A 23,217-nucleotide genomic window follows, 5' to 3' on the forward strand; every position below is an offset into this window, starting at 1 on the left:
ATAGTCAAAAGTCATTACCACTGTAAGGTAAACTGCATGTTTTCAGAATGTGGGAGCAAACCCATGAAAACATGGGGAGAACATACAAACTCCATGCAGATGTCTGTCCTCTGAAACCTAGTGCTGCAAAGGCAAGAGTGCTAACCACAGAGCCACCGTGCTGCCTAATTCCTGTTATCAGGTATATCAAGTAAATCTATTAATATTAAAAATGTATTTATTAAACACCAACATTCTCATTCAGGATTCACACAACTTTCACCAATGATGCTCACATTTTCCTATATTAGACAAAAAACGTGTGAATGTTGGATAATTAAACATTAATAAACAAACTTCTAGTTCTAGTGAGTTCCTGTGTATCACACCCAGTCATTCTACATAACTCTGACACTAGCGCCCTCTGGTGACTGCGCCGCTGCGGTGCAGTAAGAAATCCCAGCCTGGACATCGGTCACTCCACAGGTTCTGTCAGCCATTTTTGAAGGCACTCGGAGGAAGTCACGTGATATGCGGCAATTCCCAGTGTTCTGTTCTCACCATGTTGGCGCATGCGGAACGCAAACAATAAGCAGCGGGCGGTTTGAAGAGAAAAGCTGCAGGCCGTCTCCATGGTAACAGCCCGGTCTATAGTGAAGCAGAATGGTGGCTGGGAGCTGAAGAAATATAAATGTACTGACCCGCAGTCACATAGAGGAAGGTATGAGCATTGCTTTCTAATGTTTAGTCAGCCATGACAACACGAATCATCATTGTGCTTTGTTCACTGTAATTTCTTCATTTCAGTCTCTATATTTATTCAATTTTATTTGTTTTAACATTCTCCATGCTGAATTCTGTGACAAATACATCCCCCTTGTCCTCATGGTGTACATCTCTTCATATCAATGGCTGACTACATCGGTAATCTCCTATTTCTGTCAGCACGTTGCGCAGAACTAGTCAGCTACTTCAGCAGGACAAGTGAGACTCCAAGTTCAGAACAAGTTCAGCAGGATAAGTGAGACTCCAAGGAGCCTTAGAAAGTTTTAAAATTCTTAAGTATTCTTAAGTATAGGAAACCATTGGGGGTCCAAGTCACCATATTTAATGAGCCCCAGGACAAATAATCCCCTTTTTTTCCTGTTAGTACTTTGAGGTTTTTTTAGTTACTGAAGATATTATGAGAAACATTGCAGAAATGACAAACAATCTAAAAAAGAACCACTGAGAATGATTGTAATGTTAATCTTATTTTTTTTATGGCAGGAGATGGCACGACCAGTTATTGCCCCTTTTAGTATTCGTCCCACAGCTCCTGAGACCTTCTCTGTTCTTGAACAGCGGATGCGTATGGCCGAAGAACAAACGGAGTGCTTGCTTTCTGACTTGAGAGCTCTGGGTGATAGCAGCCAAAAGTAAGAGCGGTTCAAATATTTTTTTTATTTGTATATTACAGTTTGTTATTTAAAACTTTCACAAAAAAAAATTCACTTACCTTTACTGGTGAAAAGCCCTCGATCTGCCCACAAACTCCGAGTCAGCACTTTCTCAGCTTTGTTCTTCTTTCTGGCGCTGGACAGAACAACGAGTGCAGCTACCTTCTTTCTTCTTCCAGGTTCTTCTTCATGTGACCCAAACTTGCACTGCGCAGGCACAAGACTGGGTTTTTCCTCCAAATGTTAAAAAAAAAGATCATGCGTGGGATTGAGCACTTACATTATTATAGGAAAGCCCTATAGGAAAGATGTAAATATACCAAAAGCCTTCGGGTTTCCCCTTCAGTCTTTACCACCACTTTACCCTAAAGAAGTAAAAAGAGAAAACGTTTTATTATTAATATATATGCCTACCCCTTTACTTTTTTGTGACCCATTCAAAAGCACAAAAACTATTCTCTGAACTACTTAAAACGGAAGTAAACTTAAAACAAAAAAATGACACTTTCATTTAATCCGGCAGATCCCTTGATGGCACTGGTCCTTCTTGCGATCCCGCCCCGCACTGTCCTGGGATTCCTCTTCTCAGCCCTGGACACCACCATTATCTCTCTTCTCTTCTGGTCTTCTTGCTCTTTCACCTGATCTGGCAATGCGCATGTGTGAGATCCGCTTACCCATTGGAGGAAATGATGCCCCTTCTGTGCTCTGCACTCCCAATAAGTCTTGATCACCATGGCTGCACCCTTTTTTTGCATTTAAAAAACACCACCACATACTTTATATAGAAGGGTTGTCCACCTTTCTATGGTAATTACAAATTTTGAGTTTAGGTAAGAGTTTTTGGAGGAGAGGAACTCCTGACTTTTAGAATATTTTTTTTATACAATGTTAAAAATGTGATGGTAGGTCAAATATAACAATAAAACACACAAAAATGCATTGTTTTTTTGGGTTGACTCCCCTTTGTATTGTGTTGACAAAGAATACACAAGAATTCATATTGTAGCACTGCAAAGTGTAAAGCAGACCCTTCTTACATGAGAAAATATGTCTGCGTCATTAGCGTATATATATGTGAACATTTTATATATAAATACTTTTTTTTATTAAATATTATCAGTAAATGCAAACCAAAAAACTCTGAAAAGATGATTCACTTTTAAAGGTTAGCTAAAGATAAAAGTCCAAGTTTTGTGTAGTTTCACATCATTTGAACTATTCACTTCTGTATAAGCAGGGGTCGTGCTTTAGTTAGTGAGTTAAACTATGCTGAAACTGTGAATATTTGGTGGTATGTGAAAAGTTACAGATTAAGATTGCTTTTTTTTCAGAGGACTGTAGTTTTTAGGAGGGGTGGTGATTCCGTTATGGCATTCAGATAGGTGTTCCATGCAAGAGGAAGAGCTTGGAACAAATCATGTGGAATCCCCTCAGAAATAGTAACTGTCTGAACAACAGTTTTAATTTATCTTCTAATAGAATCATTTTGTGTTTTTAGGATTACCAGCAAGGAATTTGAATATGAAAAGCATGCTGGGCTTCTTCGTCCAATCAGTCCTGTAAAAGCAAGACCAGCATTTACTGGTGATAGTGATACACTATGGAGAAATTGTGAGAACCTTGTCAACCGTATGTGTCACATGGAAAGCACATTGCAGACTCTCAGACTTAATTTATTCCGACTACACACAGATCGGGAGTTGCACACAAAACAATCTGGTAAGAAAAGCACATGTTCACAGACTAAGCGAGCCTCAATTTAGGACATGTTTCTAGTAGGTAATAAAGATAATGAAAAGTCACAGCATTGCGTTTTAGAAGCTGGCCATATAGGGGTTACCTTGAAGGCAATAGCTTGCTCTTCAGATTGTCTGAAATATTCATCATTTCACATAGACCCTTCCTGACTTGGGAAATACACTGGGCATGATTTATTAAAGCTCTCCAAGGCTGGAGAGAACACACTTTCATCAGTGAAGCTGGGTGATCCAGGTTATCTGGAATAGATCTGGTCCAGGATTGAAAACATTTGCTAACAAATAGCAAAGGGCTTTTAAGAAATCTATTCCAGGTTTGCTGGATCACCCAGGTTCACTGATAATATTGTATCCTCTCCAGCCTTGGAGAGCTTTAATAAATCAAGCCCAATATTTTTGTAGGGGGCAGCAATCATTTATATATGTAGAAAAAGTGTTAACCACTGAACCGTCTGATTCCATTACCTCTACATGGGCTTGTGATTGTTCATCAAATATTTTTTTCTTTAGGTAAGAGAATTGTTTTTGGGCACTTACTAAACTCATTGGAATAGGTTACTATACCAGTGGTATTTATACCAGTACTTGCAAAATCCTGGCAAAAATTGCCAATGTATGTCTTCTCTTTTTCATTCATCAAGCTTACCATATGTAATCACTTGACTTTTTTTGTGTTGTTAGGAGAATTAGAACAGCGTCTTTGTGAAATGGAAGATAATCACGCTGCAGAAATGAAAGATGCTCAGCTGGAAATAATGAGGCTTTACCAAAGGTTGAACAATGCAATTGAAAACATGGAAAGAGAAGCAGAAGCTAAAGAAAGGTTGAGTGCTGCATTAGAGATTGCAACAACCACAAAGGTGTTTATTACAATAATTGTTAACCATATTTTAAATATTCATAATATTTAATATTTTCCTATTATCTGGAACATAGATAGGCAGCTTCATAGGACCTTAACATGAGCTTGTCAATATGAGGTACTGTGATTAGCTGAAAAATAGTGGCCTTATAGAGCAGTCCTATCTTTCTCTGCATGACAGGTCATATGACCGGAAGGGAGCAGGGTAAATTTTTTATTATATAAAAAATGTTACCTAAAGCAAAAAAACAGGACTATTTTATTTCTAAAGCAAAATGTGACTGTGACATGTTGCATAAGAGTCTTATTGGTTATTAAGTTATTCCACCACTGTTCTTAGCAACATCTTTTCCATGGAAAACATGTCAACTTTTGATTTTTGTTTATGACAAGTGATAATAAACCAGACAAAAAGGTCTTTTGTTTGTCAGTTGTTGAGGAAGAAACATTTTTACAATCTACAATAAAGTCTTATAGCACCCTTTACTTTTAGAAAGATGTGGCGATGACGGCCGAGGATATGAAGGCTACAAAAGTCCGAATGGGCAAGAGAATGGCTAAGGTATGGGTTGTTAACTATTTACCATTGTTTGAATTTATATATTCCTTTATTCATATTTAATGCAAAAATAATACAGATCTGGCTGGGAAAAATACACTTTTATCGGTGAAGCTGGGTGATACAACAAACCTGAAATACATTTCTTAAAAGGCATTTGCTATTTGTTACCAAATATTTTCAGTCCTGGACGAGATTCATTACCGGTTTGATGGATCACCCAGGTTCAATGGTAAAAGTTTATCCTCTTCAGCCTTGAAGAACTTTAAAAAATCAGGCCCATAGTACCAGCTGTCATATAAAGTTAGTTTACAAGCAATACTTTATGAATTTTGTTGAACTATCTTACATGCTTACTGAGATACAGATTGTTCATTACCATTAGCTGCAAGAAAAACTGTCGGAAGAAGTTGCTGTACGAGCATTGCTTGAGGAGGAGCAAGCAGCCCTACTTCTTACAGTAGAGGGTTTGGAAAATATTGTTGAAGAGGAGCAAGCACAGGTTGGCAGTGTATTTTGGTTTAAAATTTAACAAAATATTTCTGTTTTGCTAAATACATTTTTATCTGTGAAACTTAGGTTCAGAAACTAAAGCAATACTGCGAAACTGTAGAGAGAGAAGGCCAGGCAATAAAGGACAAGTTAAAACTACAGACATCAAGATGTGAAACTCTGGAAATAGAGAACAAGCAGTTTCAAACAGAACTGGGTATGAGAATGTAGAAAAAAAAAAAAAAATAAAAAATAAAAAAAAAAAATGAGCCTGATAATCTTTTTTAAATGACCAGTGAAAAATTGCATTTTGTGGGCTGCTACTGCTTTTTACTTGTTGCATTTGCTGGAAAAGCAAATTAGTGTCATAGGTTTTTATATTACTGACTTGTTTTGTTATTTCAGAAGCTAATGGTTTCATTCTAAGCCAGTTGCAGGAAGAAGTCAAAGTAAGTAAGAACACTATTAAAGTAAGGAAATGTGACTGAAATATTTTAATAAATTAAAGAGCAAGTTCAACACCAAGGATGCAGTTGGACAGGGCAAATGTTCTCTCCTAACCTCTATCTGTTGTGTGCATCTGCACTTTTTATTCAGATTGTAAAGCACCTGATTTGTGCTTTTTTAGTTGTTCCCTGACAATGGAAGCTTGTAACTTTTTCCTCTTCTGTTTTTTCATTCAATTTTCACTGATAAATGCCATTATGGCCTGGGCATGTAAGTTAGATTTATTAATAATACAGAACAACAGTAGTGGTTTTACAAGAAACAGTTTTTCCTGGCATGTGAATTTTCAAGGCAACCTTTATTTGGGGCTTGTCTGCCACCTGACCACTTTTGCTATCACACTAGTGTTATTTCTTTTGAGTGTCTTCCTTCTTTCATTCATTCCTTCTTGGCCTTCAGATTTCCACAGATTTATCATTTCATGACATAAGGTGCACAATGCATAAATATGATGCTTGCTATGAAACCTAAATACCCAATGGCAATAAGGTCTATGCCAGTAGTCATGCAAATTCACAGTTTGAAAACCCAGTGTTCTTAACTAGACATTCTAAGTCACAAAAAAGGTAATCTCCACTATCTTTTCAGCAGCAATTAAGGTATAATACCTTGCATGAGAAGTCCCAGTTATTTTAGTGATAGTCTCACCCACACAGTCGCTATGACTTCTTTGTGTTTCTTCACATGTCTCAGCCTCATTTGATGCAGTCTTCAGCTAAGGCTTTGGTGTTGTTGGTTCTGTTTTTTTAGTAATGTGGTCCTGAAAAACGTCTTAGTCTGGCAATGTTTACAGTATGTCCTTCTGTGTGCAATCAGTGTTTTGTACTTGTAATATTCTAGCAAATGGGTACATTTCTTTCTTCATGGATGCTCCCCTATGTCTTTTCATTCACCTTCTAAATTGTGTAAGCTGGACAAGTGTAAACAGAGGGAATATGGACAATGTCAGCTTTTGTATATGTAATTTTAGGTTATGTATGCTACTATTTTACCATTTAGTATACAAAATTTGTATTGTTTCTAAGGATTAAATTATAAATACATTGCTTTTTCTCAAACAGGGGATTGAGGGTAAGGTTGTCAAATACTATAACAGTTTAGCAGATGATATTACACATGGGTTAAGTGGAAACCATATGGAGATCTGCTGTATTGATAATGTACCATATTTTTATTGTAAGACTGCTCTCCTTTTAGATTACCAAACAGAAGCTTGAAGCAGAACAGGCTGAACTATCTGAAATCCGACATGACTGTCTTGCTCTTCAAGAAACAGCAGAAAAAATTCAGGTGAAGTTAAGAAAAATAATGTGTCATACATCAGAAGCAAGCCTGATCTGCTACAGGTAGTTCTAGATGGTCTTTATTACATTGTTGCTACACAGGACTGGGAGGTATAGGCATGGGCAGATCCCACTTTCAATTGATAAACCAACTGCATGTCCATATTTAGCCCAGCCTAATAATCAACCCAATTTCCTTGCCTGAAGCTCTGCTGTGTGTTAGTTCCTCTTACATTTCTGTTTCTTTGGTTTCTGACTTCAGCTTGTACTATGACTATACTTGTTCTCTGCCTACCTTGATCCTTGGCTCAGTAAGGGCTTACACCATCTTTTAATATGCAAATAGCAAGGAGGACGCATTTTTTATTTTGTCCATCAGTGGTCCCAAACCTTTTGAGGCTCACGGACCACTAAATGCAGGGACTACGGAGCTCGCATGCGGAGGCAGCTGTGTGTCACTCAAAAGGGGAAAAAAACTTCCCCCTGAGTGACATCATGATGTCAGAACCCACCCACACTCCCATCACAGCCTCAGACCAGAGACACAACCAACCTGTCTGCGATGTCTTTAGAAGACGTGGTCCGCGGCTCTGGCTGGTCCGCGCCCCCCCCCTTCCCCCCCAATAGGACTCCTCTGGTGGGTGCACCGGCCAGAGCCGCGGCCCACCTGTTAAACACCTGGCCGCAGACTGGGGGTTGGGGACCCCTGCATTACATAATGTGTTTGTATCTTTTCTTGTGTTTTTCTTAAGTAGGTTAACAAGTTCATACATTTTTATGGTCTTACATAATAGTTTCATGTCTCATATGTATATACTGTATGTGATTGGTTGTGTTACAGTCTTTAAACCAACAACTAGAAAGTCAGTGCTCAGAGCTTACTGCTACTGTCCAAAGGCTTTCCAAAGAGAACATTCATCTCAAGACACAGCACCAGAAAGATCTTAAGGTATATAGAAACCTTTAAGGACTTTTTTTTTTCAATAAGATCTACATTATAATGACCAAATGTTTGTATAAAACGTCTTACAGGTGGTCAAAAACAGCATGTCGCAAAAGCTGCAGGAACAAGAACTTGTTTTAAATACAGTGCAGAAAAGCCTTAATGAAGAACTGCAGACCTTGCAGAGTCATCAAACAGTGTTGGAGAGAGAACTGTGAGTAACTCAAATATTCTTACCTTTTGATGTTTCTGTTAGATTTAAAACTTCTTTTTTTTTTTTTTTTTTGCAATAGCAGGTCAACAGATTACATATTTGTATTTAAATAGTTTAGTGAATGTATGAATGTGGTGAATGCAGTGAATGTCTGTGATGGCTAAACCATAGACTGCCTAATTTCAAGAATGAATTCAGTAACTTGATAACAATAGTTCACTCAGATGGCATTTACTAAGTTGTATAATATCAACAAAAGTTCACCTTATGCTATATAAATGAATGTGAATTAAATATTACTGTCAAGATTGCAAAGAATGACTCTCTATTTTACCTAATTAACATATGTGTTGGAACTCATCCAGGGAGACTCTACGTGCTGAACACACAGAATGTCACAGGAAAATTACACTTGTAAAGCAGAAGAACACTGTGCAGAAGGAGAGGCAGGAGTCTTCCATTGCTCGTCTGAGAGCAGACCTGGAATCTGCATTGAGGGAAAGAACAGTGTTAGACAGTGAAAAGAAATTGCTGCAGGAGGAGGTAATACATACCAAATTGTGTTTTGATTATTAAACACTACTCATACTGAAGCTGACTCCTGATTTTTGAGTCAGTTTATATTTTGATTTTTGTTATTAAGCTTGTTATACCTCGTTATACCAGTAAATTTTTAATACAATAACCAGTTAATATTTAATACAAGACAAAGACAAAACACTTCTGTGACTCATTAACTAGTAAGTGTAAATTTCATTTTTATAGCTATTGATCTCTGTAAATAGTTTTTTTACAGGTTGTAACAAGTCAAGGTGAGGTTAAAGCTACTACGTAAAATTGAAAACACAGAATATCAATATACAGTATTTATAATTTACCTGACTAGTAACTAACATTTTATCATCCTGATTATATTAAATTTTAGGATAATATTATTTTTGAGATTATATAATATATAATATATAATTTATATGTTATATTTGGGATTATAATATATTATATATTAAAAAAAAATACTTGCTATTTAGGTCCCACTCTTTCCCATCATGGTGGAGCTATAGTTCCTTACCAGTTTTTCAGGAATAAGTATGATATGATATGCAGTGGTCAGGCTGTCATGTTTGAGAATCTCTTACAAATGTTATGAATTAAAAGTAATATTATATAACTCAAAGAATCATTATGTTTCTGTACTATTTTGTCTGACTCTATGCAACGTTTCCAATTGTACTAGCAAATTGGAACATGTGGCCAGTTATTTTTGACCATACAACAATTGCTGAGACCACCTGGAAAAAATAAAGCTAAAATAATTTGTCACCATTCCAAATTACCTTATTGTAACAGTCCTCCAAATGTAATATTTAGGATGTAGGGCAGTCCTGGATGAGTATCCTGCTAACTTTTTTTTTCTCTGGTACAGATTCAATGAAATCTCCCTACCAAAATTCATGGCTCTGTTCTTTGCTACTTTTCAGAGTTTTTTTTTTCTTTTTTTTTTATACCCATGTTTCAGTGCTTCCATTTTTCTAGTTACATCCCCCATCCATATTACCAAACACAAGCAGAAATGGGCTGGACTGAGATCTTCATCACCGTTCTTCTCCGTAGAGTGTCAAAAAGATATAACAAACTATAAGTCTGATTAACTTGGGTAACACTAGCTGTATTTGTTACTATGTGGGCTATTTAGTGGGGTATTTACATTTCTTTAAGTTTATTAGCAACTATGGAGCTATTATTTGTTATACAGTAGGGGAGTTTATTCAAAGTTTAAGAACTTGATTGTAATGTGTGTGATTCCCCAAACTGGAGATCTCTGTTGTTGTTCCTATTTAGTATTTGTATTGGATTTTCTTTTCTTTTTTTTTGGAGCTGGATAAGGCACAGAAAGACTTCCTGGAGAGCAAACAAAATATGGAAATTCTGCTTACTGAAAAAAAGGTGAAGACCAATATTGTACATATTATACTGTTACAAGTGATATGTTTGTGATTTATTTGGGTTCATCATTTTTTTACTCTCATAGTGAAGGTGGTTAATTAATACCCAGTTTATTGAGTTTTCTAGATGTTTTTGTTCCAAAATTTAGTATGAGTTGAGTATTTTTCATCTCTCATAAAACCTAATGGTATGATGATTGTTGTTGCAATCCTAGCTCATTGATATCTTGATGTATACATTAGATTCTACCTTTCTGCAAATACTGTACTATAAATCTTTCGGCCCTGACTCCAACCATCCCATTCTTTCCTTTATTGTTTTTATTGTCTCTAATCCTTCCCCAAATTCTCCTACTTACCTATATATGTATATAATTCAGTGTTATGTGTTTTGTTGATTTTAACCCCCCTAGCATCCTAATTCTCTCCGTATTTCCATGCAAAAAAAAAATAGTGAAACATGTAATATAACTGTACAGTAGCATGAATAATATATATTGAATATAATTATATATATATATATATATGTAGATTTTGTATTGGACTCAACACAGCTATTTTGTATTGAATCCAATACAAAATTATTTGAATTTCCTACCGATCCTCTTGCCCACACCGATGTCAGCGGAAAACCCCCGGAGATCATCTCTGCAGTCGGCTGAAGATCAAAGAAGAAGGACGTGTCCCCAGGACCTGCAGGGACCAGCAGGACGCTGGGGGATGCCGACGGAACAAGGTAAGTGGTGTTTTTTTAAGTTTAAAGTGACCAAGAGTGTGATTTGGGATTACCGCTTTTAGCAAGTAAAATCCACCCCGAGTCACACTGGGGAACACCGCTAGGGGGGTTAACAACTGATGATGTGGCCCCATATTTTTTGTTGTACAATAATTAAAGTTTGTTATTAGATTACATGAGGTAAACTTTTCAGTGCAGCAAAGACAGGATTAAATTAAAAGCCCTAGAGCCTTACCTAACAAAAAAGCAAATGGTATATGTAAGGCCTGGGAATGGCTGTTTTTTGCAATTGTGTGAATATGTTATTGTATGTACATCACCTAACGTAATACTTTATCCTGCAGCTAGAGCTAAGTTCAATGCAGGCTTCTCTGTTAGCACATGAGCAAGAAATTAGGCGACTTATGGATCAGTTGGCAGTTTTGGAGCAGGAACAGGTAAGGCTGATGCCCAGCAGAATTATTTCAAATAGCATCTTTTGTCTACTTTATTCTTTTTTTTATTTATAGCACCGCAATATGGTTTATGCTTCACAAAGATATTGTTACAATGAACGAAATTTTTTTTCTTTTTACTATCATCTACTATCTAAGCATAGATTTTTAGGGTTATTTATTTATTTAAATTTAGATTTTTATTTATTATTCTACATATTCCTGTGCACTTATTTTCATGCAGTTCAATTGTACCTTTGCAGAATGCTAAAAGACAGGTGGAGGCACTGCTGACTGAACTGACAGACGGCAAAAGTAAACTGGCATATGAAAAGGGAAAGCTGGAGGTAGGATGCAGAATGTTTTTTTTAGACTGATGTAACATTGGTGTGCTTTTCAGATATTTAGGCTTAGTCTACACGGACTGTTTCCCCAGCGTTTAACCTAAAGCTTTTAAAGCCCATGTTTGAAATCCCCATGCATTCCAATGTGCTAATCTACACCAGGATGTTTCCTTGAGGCACGTTTATGAGCTGTATCTTAAAAGTTGCTTGCAACGTTTAAAAAGTTAAAACGCAGGGTAAACGTGGAAAACGCCCCAAAACGCAGAAACCCTTGAAAACGCTCCCATTGAAATCAATGGAGGCTTTTACAAGCGTTTTTGGGCTTTTTATGAAAGCTTCTATTGAAAACAATGGGGGCTTTTATAAGCGTTTTTAGCAGGACTTTGTAATCTGGAAGCCCCCTTTAATAAGGAGACTCAGATCTCGACCACCCCACCCTGGGGAATGAGTACAGGAGTACATAAAACCCCTTACTGATTCCCTAAAAGGGCTAAAATATGTGTAAAAAATTGGACGGGGCTTTATTGTTAAAATATTATATTTATTTTGTGTGTGGGATTTGTGTAACTCAGCCAATCAGGGAGCAGAGCAATCGGCGTATCTCTGCTATGCTGACAGCTCCGCTCCCCTGATTGTTCCCACAGCCCTAGAGTAGCTGTGACGTGTTCTGTATCTGTAACACATACTACAGCTCCTCCAGGACTGTGGGAGAAATCAGGGCAGCGGAGCTGTCAGCATAGCAGAGTTTCGCTGATTGCTCCGCTCCCTGATTGGCTGAGGAAAGGGAAATACTGATGACGCTTGACATGTCATCGGGGTTTCCTGTTTCTCAGTCTGTCACAGAGCACTAGGGGTGAATGGGGAGCCTTATCCTCATTTAACCCCTAGTTCCCGGGGATCCCTCACTGTCAGGGGGATTCCCACAGCTGTGCTCATGTTATGAATGAATGAATGGGAATCCTCCTGACATTGTGAGATAACCTTTAAAAAAGTTTAGTTACACAAACACACACACAATTAACAAAATGATTTACCATTAAAGCATCGTCCAATTTTTTTACACATATTTTAACCCTTTCAGGGAATGAGTAAGGGGTTTTATTTACCCCATGTACTCAATCCCTGAAAGGATTAAAAGTAAATCTTTTATAAACACCTTTGTAAAATCGCGTCAATTCGTAGTAAATCGAGTCATAGGCCAAAGTTTTAGCGTTTTAAAGTCAAGATTTAAAACGCTTGTAAAAGTGCAAAGAAACACATATAAACAGGAATGGTAGGAACGAATATATGCATTTTTAAAACTGTCCTTGTGGACCCAGCCTTAGAGTGTGTATATGGTAATTCTGAAAAAGCTGAAAATCAACAACCTATTAAAAGATATTTAATATCTGGCAAAACAGCCTATTAACATATTACTGTTTAGATCTTGTTATCTGTTTATTCTCTCCACTATTCAGATTTCATATTTACTTTACAGAGCAGAGTTCGTAAGTTACAGTCTGAATTGCAATCTGTCTGTGATGCTCAGTTAGAAAATACCAAGCTTCGAAAACTCAATGGTGCTCTGGAGATCAAGTACACACAGGTAGCACTCTGCGTTATGTTATTTGACCAATGAATAGCATTAGCGTGTTCATTGTTTAATTCAGTTTGTTTTTTTCTGAGTAGATTAACTCAGAGTATGACTCTTGCAAAATCAGACTGCAGAGAATAGAGGCCAAATTACAGCAGGTGAGTCTCAAAAAGAAGGCTTTGCTAGGTTTATTTCACTGAACATGTCCTTAAAAGAGAACTGGATTTGTATATTGTATACATTTTTTATAAGAAAACTGTGTGTGTTGGATGTTTAATGTAGTGAGCCTTTATTTGATTGTTACTCTAACAGACAGAGAACTTGTTGAATCGTAAGGAGGAGGACTTTGCATTGGCTATTCAAGCCAGGGATGAGGCTGTCCAAGAAGAGAAAAAGCTCAGAGAACAGATTAAAGCTTTGGAGGAGAAAGAGGAGCATAATGTAAGTAGTACAGTTTGAGTGTAGCTGTGATGTGATAAAGTAAGCAATAGGGACAAAAATCTGCCCGTCTATTATTTGATACAACCTTTTGGTTTTGCTACATGTATTCTTTTTTTATATTTCTATAACTTTGACCTTTCAGAGAGCAGTCCTCCAGCAACAGCTGTCTGATCTCTCTGAGGAGAGAAGTAGAATGTCTGAAACTCTGGAGAATGTATTGTCCTCCCACAATAAGCTTCAGAAGGACTTAGAGAAACTGCAGACTGAACTGGGGTGCAGAGATGCTGACATCATAAGTCTGCATAAAGACAGGTACAGTCAAATATGTATCAGGTCTTAAAAATGTGGTGATTCTGTAGTGATTTTTCTAATTTTAAAATGAAATCAATACATTAAAGCTAGTTAACATGTTGACTTTGTATTGGACATGTCAGAGAAACCATCAGCATCCATAGCAAACCTGCATTGGTTTAAACATGGACAACGCACTGTATGGCAAGAGGCACAATGATGACAGTATTATATATATGAGGGATATTGCATTCTTTCCCTTCACAGAGAGACATTTTTTCTTTCACTGGTGCTAGAACAAGAGATAGATAGACCCTGTGGTAAAAAAAGAGCCTAAGATATTTATTTCAGAGCCAGAAAAAATAAGTAATTTTTAATTTGTTGTGGGGCACTGTATACTGCCCCTCTGTACTTACAGTGCCTTATACGGCTGTACAGTGCAAACTACCCCAAACCTACAATCTGACTAAAAGTAGTAGTAATATAACATTTTATTTGTGACAAAGGTTTATTTTTCAGTATTTGTTCTTATCCTTTATGTTAATTTGTTGCTAATTGAGTAAAAAAATCTGAATCTGATCACTGGATAGGGCTNATCTTAAATATTATGTACAGAAAGATTGTTATTTATGTACATGTTGATCTGTATTTTTGTATTAAAAATACCTTTACTTCTTTTTCACTTCTTTTCTTTTTTCTTTTTTCTTTTTCTCAAAATTGTAGCTATGATTATGATATATCTAGTCCTGCAGGACCACAAATTCATACCTTATCCTAAATGTTTCAATGTAATTGCTTGTACATGTATGTCTCTATTTATAAAGCAGGGAATCTGTCAATCTGTCAAACATTCCCTGGTGGAGAATCTTCCATGTCCTTGTCTCTTAATAGCAGTAAATTTTTCTCCATCAAGAAAATGGTTGAGGGAATATCAGATTCCCTGTTTTATAAATAGAGCCCTTAGTGTCTAAGAGCTCAAATTATGTCCCAGGGAATCAGGGGGGTAATTGGTAGATGGTTCTTTGGTAACACGGTAAGACCTTTCCCTCTTGTACCTAAGATTTGACTTGGGGCAGGGCTTTTACTGCATGCAGGGCTTTACTAGATACAGAAATCAGTAAACTGTATCTTTTTTAAAATTATAACAAACAACCAAAAAAGTCCCAATTAGTTAGTGGTGGCGGGGTGAGGAAGTTCACTACACCTTGTCCAATGCTCCTTTGGAATGGACAAAGAATAGACATTTCTTTTGGGCAGCCGCTTGTGTACATTTTCTTTGACCTCACGTACTCAAATCGTCTTTTTAAAAAGATGATATAGCCAGGTTGGCAATTATCCTGCTCCTTGATCTTTCCTAAGCCTCTCAAACCCATCTGTGGCTTTGGATCGCCCACCCTTTCTGACAAGTCGTTGGGACAGATAAGCTTATGTCTTGTATGATATGTGACTATTGATTGCATGAATCCTTAGACAATATGCTCCCGGAAAAGCAGTTACAATCCCACAAAATTAATTTAGAGGTTTATAAGAATTAATCACGGTAAATGTAAATTGAGATCTTTTTCATGTCTCATTTGTAAAGGGATATTCTTGTGAACATAGCTGTGTTATTGTTATCTAATAAGTTACGAGTTTTTTAACCACCTGGGCGTTACACTGATGTCTAGAATTTTTGTACCAAAAGCGGTACAGGTTTTCATGAATTTTTTTTTTTTTTAAATTGTAGACCTGTAACTTAGAAATATGTCCGAACAAGGGTCTAGTAGATATCATGAATATAAAAAAATGTTTGAAACACACAATTATGTAAAAAAAAAAAAAATTTACTTAATAATAAAATTAAATAAAATACACAAAAATCAGCATAAACAAGAATACATAAATAAATGAAAAATACTGAAAATGCAATAATTCGGTATACTGTATAGTAATATATTTTTCCTAAAATGACTATAATTAGCACATCAAGTAAGTGGATAAAATACTATGTTATTCACATTTCTGCCCAGGCCTAATACAGGAACATCTTTCTAGATATGGGTATTATGTGTTTTTTGGTAATTACCATTGGCTTTATTTCATCTCTGACTCTTTATTATAGGGGGTTCTTGTATCTACATTTCTGCCACACAGATACCAGCCATACACTATGCTCATTTTTCAGCCAATAACAACAAAAAAAAAATTTGGTTGCTATTAGTAGAACAGGGAATCTGACAATTCCTTCAAACATCCCCTGGTGGGAACCAATTACTGCTATTGAAACACATGGACCCAGAAAAATCTTACTAGGTAATGTTTGACAGAATGTCAGATTGATCAAAACAATCACAGCAATATTTAAAATTGTATATACAATTGATTTAGGCAGGATGTTGATTAGGGCAGGCATACTTTTTGTTTACCAAAATCATAACTACTTTTTATGTCACTAATAGTATATCACTTAGATATAATAATAGAAAGGATTGTAATAGTGCTCAAATACGTGTTGCAAAGATTGGTTTAAAAAAAAAAAAACAGTTGCAATTGTAATATCCATGAAAAAAATAAATTACTATGGCGTTTGTAAAAGCAATGCATACAATGTAATATAAATAAAAAAAGAATTGCATCCATCCAAGCCACACCCACCCCTGGTAATTCACTTTCAAAAGTCTGCTGAAGTCTGGCTGCAGAATGGGGTGCATGGATCTGCAGATGGGGTGCATAGATCTGCAGATTGGGGTGCATGGATCTGCAGATGGGGTGCATGGATCTGCAGGATGGCTGGGAGCATTTGCCTTATCCTTCTGTACCTTGCTTGATTGAAATTAACCCTTGCTGTGCTGTGCTGCTTTGAATAAACCTGATTCAAGGATATCTGGAGTTGGTTGTGGTTTGTGTGCCCAGGCGCATTACAACAGCCCAAATATATATTTCTTGTTTTTTTCAACACTTTTTTACGTTTTAAAAAAAAGGCAAACACTGGGTTTGTTCTCTGTTGCTATTACTGTTAAAAAAAAATATCTCTGTGGAACCACTGGTGCAATCCCTGGGCTCAACATGTTGCATATACATACAGGGGTTGCATATAGGGAAATTGGAGATCAGAATATTACTCTGAACCTATGAGACCCTAGACACCAGGTAGCTAGACTCATGACTCACATAAAGTGGTTTTATAGGCTTCAAAAAGTAATTTAGATTAAAGCAATATTATGTTCTTAACCCATAAGCTTACCAGGGAAGTAAGTTGTCAGTGCAATCTGGTTTTTGAGTGAAATTCAACTTTATTACAAACTTGCCTATACACATTTAGGAAAAAGCTTAGGATATTAATGTTTTGAATTACCACTTCCATATTTATTAGATTAACTACCATATGTATTAAGATAATCTTCCATCATGATAAGACCCTTCTATATCCTATTGGGTAGATGGTATCTTGTTAAGATGATGTTTTGCAAGAATGCTCTATGCAGACTAATGCAGACTACAAGGCTTAAAAAATACAGGACATGCTCTCTAGAGAAATTGAAAAATATTTAAATATAAAATTGAATGAAGTCTTTTTACCCATACTAGAGATAGGGTCAGCAACTTCTCATACTATACTAACACCCAGCTAGAGAAACAGATGGTTCTACCATGGTACCTATTACACACACCTCTACATGGGCTGCCCAAACTTAATAAAATTCTTACCCTCATACAGGACACTAACTTGTGAAAATCAAACTCCAACCCCCTAATACCTTTAATAGTGATTGAAAATTACCCCCTACATGGGTAATACTGTATTTGTAACTGACTGTACAAATCCTATTATATATTGTGAACTGTTTCTGTAGTCTTTAAAAATTATTGGCAAGTTGTACTTTTATACCTAAATAAATTTAGTCTTGGACATATTACCCCTCTACTTGTCTTTTACATGATTGATTTAAAGACCAGGGAAATTCATTCCTAAGACTTTCGAAATGGGAAATTATTTGCTTGTTGGCTGTCAATAAAAGCATATCAACACAACCAACCCGTAGTGATGAGTTATCTATGTTTATCTCTAATTAAACTAAAACTGACTTTGAGACTGAAAGTCTCAAAGTACACTTTTTCACAACAATGTATAAGTATTTAGTCTCTGGACTCTTTAAGGACCAGTTGATTGAATGTATACCCCTTTCAACCATACTGAGGGGTACAACACTGACAAACTGAGGGGTACTGCATAACTGATCTAATTGAAACCTTTGATGCAAAGTTAATTTTAATATAAACAAAAAAACATAATAGTTTATTAGACTGAACTGTGGGGTACACCACTAGTCAAAAATCTTAAAACAATACATTTTAACAAAGTTTCTCTAATTAAATATTGTACTGATCCTAATTCATTTATTGGTGATACGTGAGTTTTATGTTAAGTGCTTTGGCAAAGGGGCCTCTTCCCCTCTTCTATCCACAGAAGTGCTTTAGTACTCACAGAGGGGCCCCAACAAAGTTCAGGAAATGCACTGTGCATCAATATACATTCAATTGAATGTCATAAAGCATGTGAGGGTGGAAAAAATACAAGGGAAATCTTGGAGGAAGACCTTATGCAGCCAGCAGAGAACCTGAACTCAAAGACAAGATTATTTTCCAGAAAGATTACAATTTTAAGCATGAATCTAAATCTACACAATTAAAAACAATAATGTTAATGTCCTAAACAGTTAAAATTCAGATCTTAATACAATAGAGAATTTGTGGCTGGACTTTAGAATGACTGTTTATTCAAGATCCCTATACAACATACATTGTTTTGCGCAGAGGAATGGGTAAAAATTGCTGTGTTCAAATGTGCAACTCATCCACACAAACTTAAAGCCTGGTTTATATATATATATATATATATATATATATATATATATATATAAAACAGGCCCTGCAGCAGGGCTACCATGTCCTTGCCCTGTTGCCATCTCCTTCTACCTTCTTTCTGGTTTTTCTTCCTATGTCATCTGATCTTGCACTGCGCAGGCACGAGATTGGGTGACACACTTTTGGAAAAAGTAGAAAAAAAGTGCAGATCTCACTGTGCATGAGGTTAAAGCCAAACTTGAGCAATACTTTTTTTTCTTGTTGGTAGTGAGATCTGCTGGTAGTGAGGACTGGTAGTCTCTTTATTTTGGAATCATGTACACTCAACCTACCTTATTTCCAGACTAATCCTACTAGATTGTAAGCTCTTCGGGGCAGGGTCCTCTCCTCCTGTATCACTGTCTGTATTAGTCTGTCATTTGCAATCCCTATTTAATGTACATAAAGGAAACAATTTAGAATGTGAAAGGTGCTGTGATCTGCATCATTTAGCTGCACGTTCTGTGATCCAGGACAATGAAGACATGGCCTGGCGAGAATGTGACATTGAACATGGTGAGAAATGGCTCATGTGATGCAATTGATGGCATATTAAAATCTGAACTGTATTTTAGGTGCTAGTAAGGTAATATTATATATGCTGACTTTTTTAGGCTCATCTCGTCGGTTTCGCCTAAAAGTCATGCAGTCCAGCAAAACATGTTCACAGGCCTCATCCTTTACCTGTCATGTACCGGTGGACCCCACCACTCAAGAAGTAGTTCCAGGACATAATATTGTGTATAAGGGTATGCAGTGATTTCTGTTTTCAAAGTGATTTTATGTTACTCTTTCAAGGGTTAATTCATCTTTTCATATCTAGGGGGGCAGCGTAGAAGAAGCTGCAGCTCAAACTCCACAAGATGGAGTTCTGGGGACAACAGGGGCTCTGAGAATATGGATGACCTATTTGAAAATGGAGGTAAACTGAAGCTGACCCTTTATTGCCTGGCTTTAGCGTACAAAATCCAGTTAGCAAGTGTGGTCACTGTTAAGCAATCAAATGAGAGCTGCACCCACACACACTATCATAGCCCATGTGTGACTGACTTTTCTACTCTATTCAAGCCCAAAAAAAAAGTTAACACCAAAAAATTAAAAAAAAAAAACTGACACCTTAAAATGTACAAACATTTGAAATGATCAAATCACACAATGAAACAGATATTAGAAGGACGTAAAATTAGGTTACTACAGCCTCAGATGCACAGTAACACATTTCTTAACATACCGTGACTTTTATTTGTTCAAAAGTCACTAGGTCAAAATGGAGATGCAGTGTGAAAATTAGGTGTATCATTAGCACTTATATTAGAATTGGTAGGGTAAGTAGTAGCTAGGTGTTGCTAATGAAATTAATTTGATCACGAGCAAGTGTGGCCACCTCTATAGAAGACGTTTAGGTAGTTTGCTGGTCGGGTGCAATCAGGTGTGTGTTAACACAATGCCACGAAGACATCAGCATAACCTTAGAGATGCATTTGTTTGTTAGAGAACCTCTCCGTCTGGGAAGGATTATAAGGCCATTTCCAAACAAGTCCATTATTATACAGTGAAAAAGATTATTCACAAGTGGAAAACATTCAGGACAGTTGCTAATCTTCCCCGGAGTGGATGTCCAAGGAAATTTACCCCAATGTCAGACTGTGTAATGCTCACAAAAAATTGCGAAACCCACAAGAGCCTTATCCCAGCCTCAATTAGCATGGTAAGTGGTAAAGTTACAACACAAACAGATAAAAGACTGGCAACGATAGGTTGTTGGAAGGGTTGCCAGGAAAAAAACACATGGAGGCACAGCTTAGGTTTGCAAAATTGCATCTAAACAAACCACAAGACTTCTGGAACAATGTTCTTTGGATAGATGAGACCATAGTTGAGATGTATGACCCAAATAGACAATGCTACGTTTGTCAAAATCCAAATGCAGCATTATCAGCACAAACACCTCATACTGTGTGTTGAAATCTGTTGTTTTTTAAATCATTTAAGAACCTGCAATGGATCAGATGATTTTTAATGTCCTGATCTGATACGTAAAACTTTAGAATTGAAAGTTTTTTCTCGTGAATGTAAATGTTAAAAATTGGGGGAATTGAGCGGTTGAGTCTAAAAGCGTGTTGTCTATTATTTTTCACAGGCAGACCTCCAGTCTCTCCATCATCTCCACTTAGGCAGCCTACTGAAAATGACTTGGAAAAACTTGGGATACAAGAAGGTATTTTCATTGGGGCTGCATTTACCATAATGGGCAATAAATGCATTCTTAGATGTTTGTTATTTCTGCATTGGATGTGTTTTTTACATCATGCAGTATATTGGTAACATAGTACTTTAAGGATTAAAGATGGATGTTGAGAGAAATCAGGATGCTCTGGTACATTAAACGATTTATACCAAAAACATGCAGTTAGGTTAATTGCCTTCCTCCTCAAATTGACCTTAATTTGTTTTAACATATATACAGTACATAGCTATGTTAGGGATTTTAGATTGTGAGCTTCCTTGAGGGACAGCTAATGAAATGACTATGGACTGCATAATATGACAGCTCCTTATGAATACTAGAAAATATTAAATAATATTAGTTATAGCAAACGCATGCCACCCACCAGTCACTTAGTAAACAGCATTTTGTCCTTCTATAGATTTACCTAGTGCAGTGTGTTGTCTTCATACAGCTCTGATCTACCTGTATTAAATACTATACAAACTAAGAAAAGGGCAGAGATTTCTATAGGAAAGGGAGTCTTTCATTACACTTCAATGTACAAATTGTGAAATATATACAGTATATATTTCCTAAAAGATATTGCTTCTTTTTACTTCTTTCCTTAATTAGACTCAATTGTGTTTTGGGGAACATTTCTAATATTTTTGATCTCGACAGAGTAGTTTGAAGGTAATACAAGTACACGTAACATCACTTCAGTTGGGTTCAGTCTAACGTCACCACCCATGAGCACCTATTGTCAAACATTAGGTCCCCTATTGGAGTACCAGGTGCTAGTTTTTTTTAGATGTTTGTAAAAGCCTGGCAGAGTGTTTTTTTTTCTCTCCATTTTTTGAATTGTAACTGCTTCTATGCAGCGCTAATTCTAGACTATGAAGGCCGCAGGGGTGGCAAACTGCCACTACATGCCACAAAATGAAAAAATTGCTGCCTTAGACTTGGGTAAGAAATGTTTCTCCAGGAAAAAATATTTTGTGTTTGAAACAATGATAAATGGCTATTTACCAAGCTCTATATTTCAGGACAAAGTCCCACCACTTTTGGTTCACAGAAGTCATCAGAGGTATCCCTGACCTCTAGGTAACAAGTTCAAAAATACAAATGCTTTTCCATTAAGGGCATTGAGTTCATGCTTTAATAATGTTTCTAAATCTATTCAAATAATGTTCAGGATAAGTGTAGGAAAGAAGAAAATTCCTAGCATGTCTGGAAAGCTGTCTCCACTTAAACCATGCTTAACTGGAGATAAAGAGCCAAACCCTGAACTTGTAGTACAAGACTATCTACCACTGGTGAGTTAGTCATGTTTTGTAATATTACAATAAATAATATTTTTCCCCCTATTTACAGACTGTGTTTTTCATTTTCCTATATAGATAAGTTTGCAATTCGCAGAGGGTTTTTTCAGCTTGAACAGTTCTTTTTCCGAAGTAGTGCAGATCTCACTTCAGCGTCTGCTTCGTACATCACCATTCTCCTGCCATCGAGGGAGCCTAAGCCCTGTATCTGAACATTGTCCTACAGAAACTGGTGACTATCTTAAAGGAGGGGCACACAATTGTAAAGGAGGGTCTCAGCCTGAAGTCCCAATAACACACAACAGCACTCCCTTACCTGTCTATGCTACATCATGCCCTGAAGCTCTTTGTCATCAAGCAGACAGTGGACGGGGATCTGAGACTGACCCATGTGATACCTCTCCATGTCCCTCAGAGATAGGCGCAGAAATGGATACAGATCTTGAGGGTTGTTCCTGGGCTACAGCTGTGGCTCTTGCATGGCTTGAGCATCGCTGTGCAGGGTTCTTCACAGAATGGGAACTGCTAGCAGCCAAAGCAGAAGGATGGTTACGGGCACAAACTTTTCCTGATGGGCTACAGTTACCAGCTTTAAAACGGGCTGCCCGTCAACTTTTCCTACTTCTTCGTCACTGGGATGAAAATCTAAATTTAAATATGCTCTGCTACACGCCAGGTGATGTTTGATCCAATTTTCCTACCTAAAAAAAAAATAAATGCATTTACCCAACATGGGCTGTTGGCGCATCAGAGGCAGAGATATTTATTTTTTTTCTATATCAAAACCGTTGTGACACAACTGTTTAAATGAAAAGAGGCAGTTTCCATTATTCCAATATTTATTAGCTTAAAAAAAATATATAAAGTCTTTTATTTTCCTTGACGCCTGAGACAATCACTCCATTAGAAGTGTTCTTTGTACCCTTAAAGTTTTAGAAAACCGGATTATCAGTCATGCATCCACACTTGAGATGCAGATCAGGAAATCAGACCTTCTTTTTT

The 23,217-nt window shown here is 36.8% G+C and overlaps 2 protein-coding genes across 4 annotated transcripts; both read left to right on the forward strand.

The window, feature by feature from the left end:
• Positions 1-520: 520 nt before the first annotated feature.
• On the forward strand, positions 521-13,821 carry CCDC150 (coiled-coil domain containing 150; the record flags this gene model as incomplete). 3 transcript variants are annotated; one of them, XM_072408377.1, is given in 19 exon segments in its annotated part: positions 521-700; positions 1,249-1,397; positions 2,920-3,140; positions 3,860-4,038; positions 4,534-4,602; positions 4,985-5,101; positions 5,179-5,308; positions 5,497-5,540; positions 6,796-6,888; positions 7,723-7,830; positions 7,914-8,038; positions 8,404-8,581; positions 9,914-9,982; positions 11,062-11,154; positions 11,415-11,498; positions 12,973-13,080; positions 13,164-13,226; positions 13,381-13,509; positions 13,652-13,821. In XM_072408377.1, coding segments are annotated over 18 exon segments (2,126 nt in total), but the record flags the coding sequence as incomplete, so codon positions are not given.
• Positions 13,822-19,077: 5,256 nt separating this feature from the next.
• Positions 19,078-23,211, forward strand: VWA5B2 (von Willebrand factor A domain containing 5B2). Its single transcript, XM_072408379.1, has 7 exons — positions 19,078-19,200; positions 19,299-19,433; positions 19,508-19,606; positions 20,825-20,902; positions 21,940-21,997; positions 22,089-22,209; positions 22,294-23,211. The coding sequence occupies exons 1-7, from the start codon at positions 19,170-19,172 to the stop codon at positions 22,900-22,902; spliced, it is 1,131 nt and encodes a 376-aa protein (XP_072264480.1). The 5' UTR covers positions 19,078-19,169; the 3' UTR covers positions 22,903-23,211.
• Positions 23,212-23,217: the final 6 nt, after the last annotated feature.

Source organism: Pyxicephalus adspersus, chromosome 4 (assembly GCF_032062135.1).
Source record: "Pyxicephalus adspersus chromosome 4, UCB_Pads_2.0, whole genome shotgun sequence".
NCBI lineage: Eukaryota > Metazoa > Chordata > Amphibia > Anura > Pyxicephalidae > Pyxicephalus > Pyxicephalus adspersus.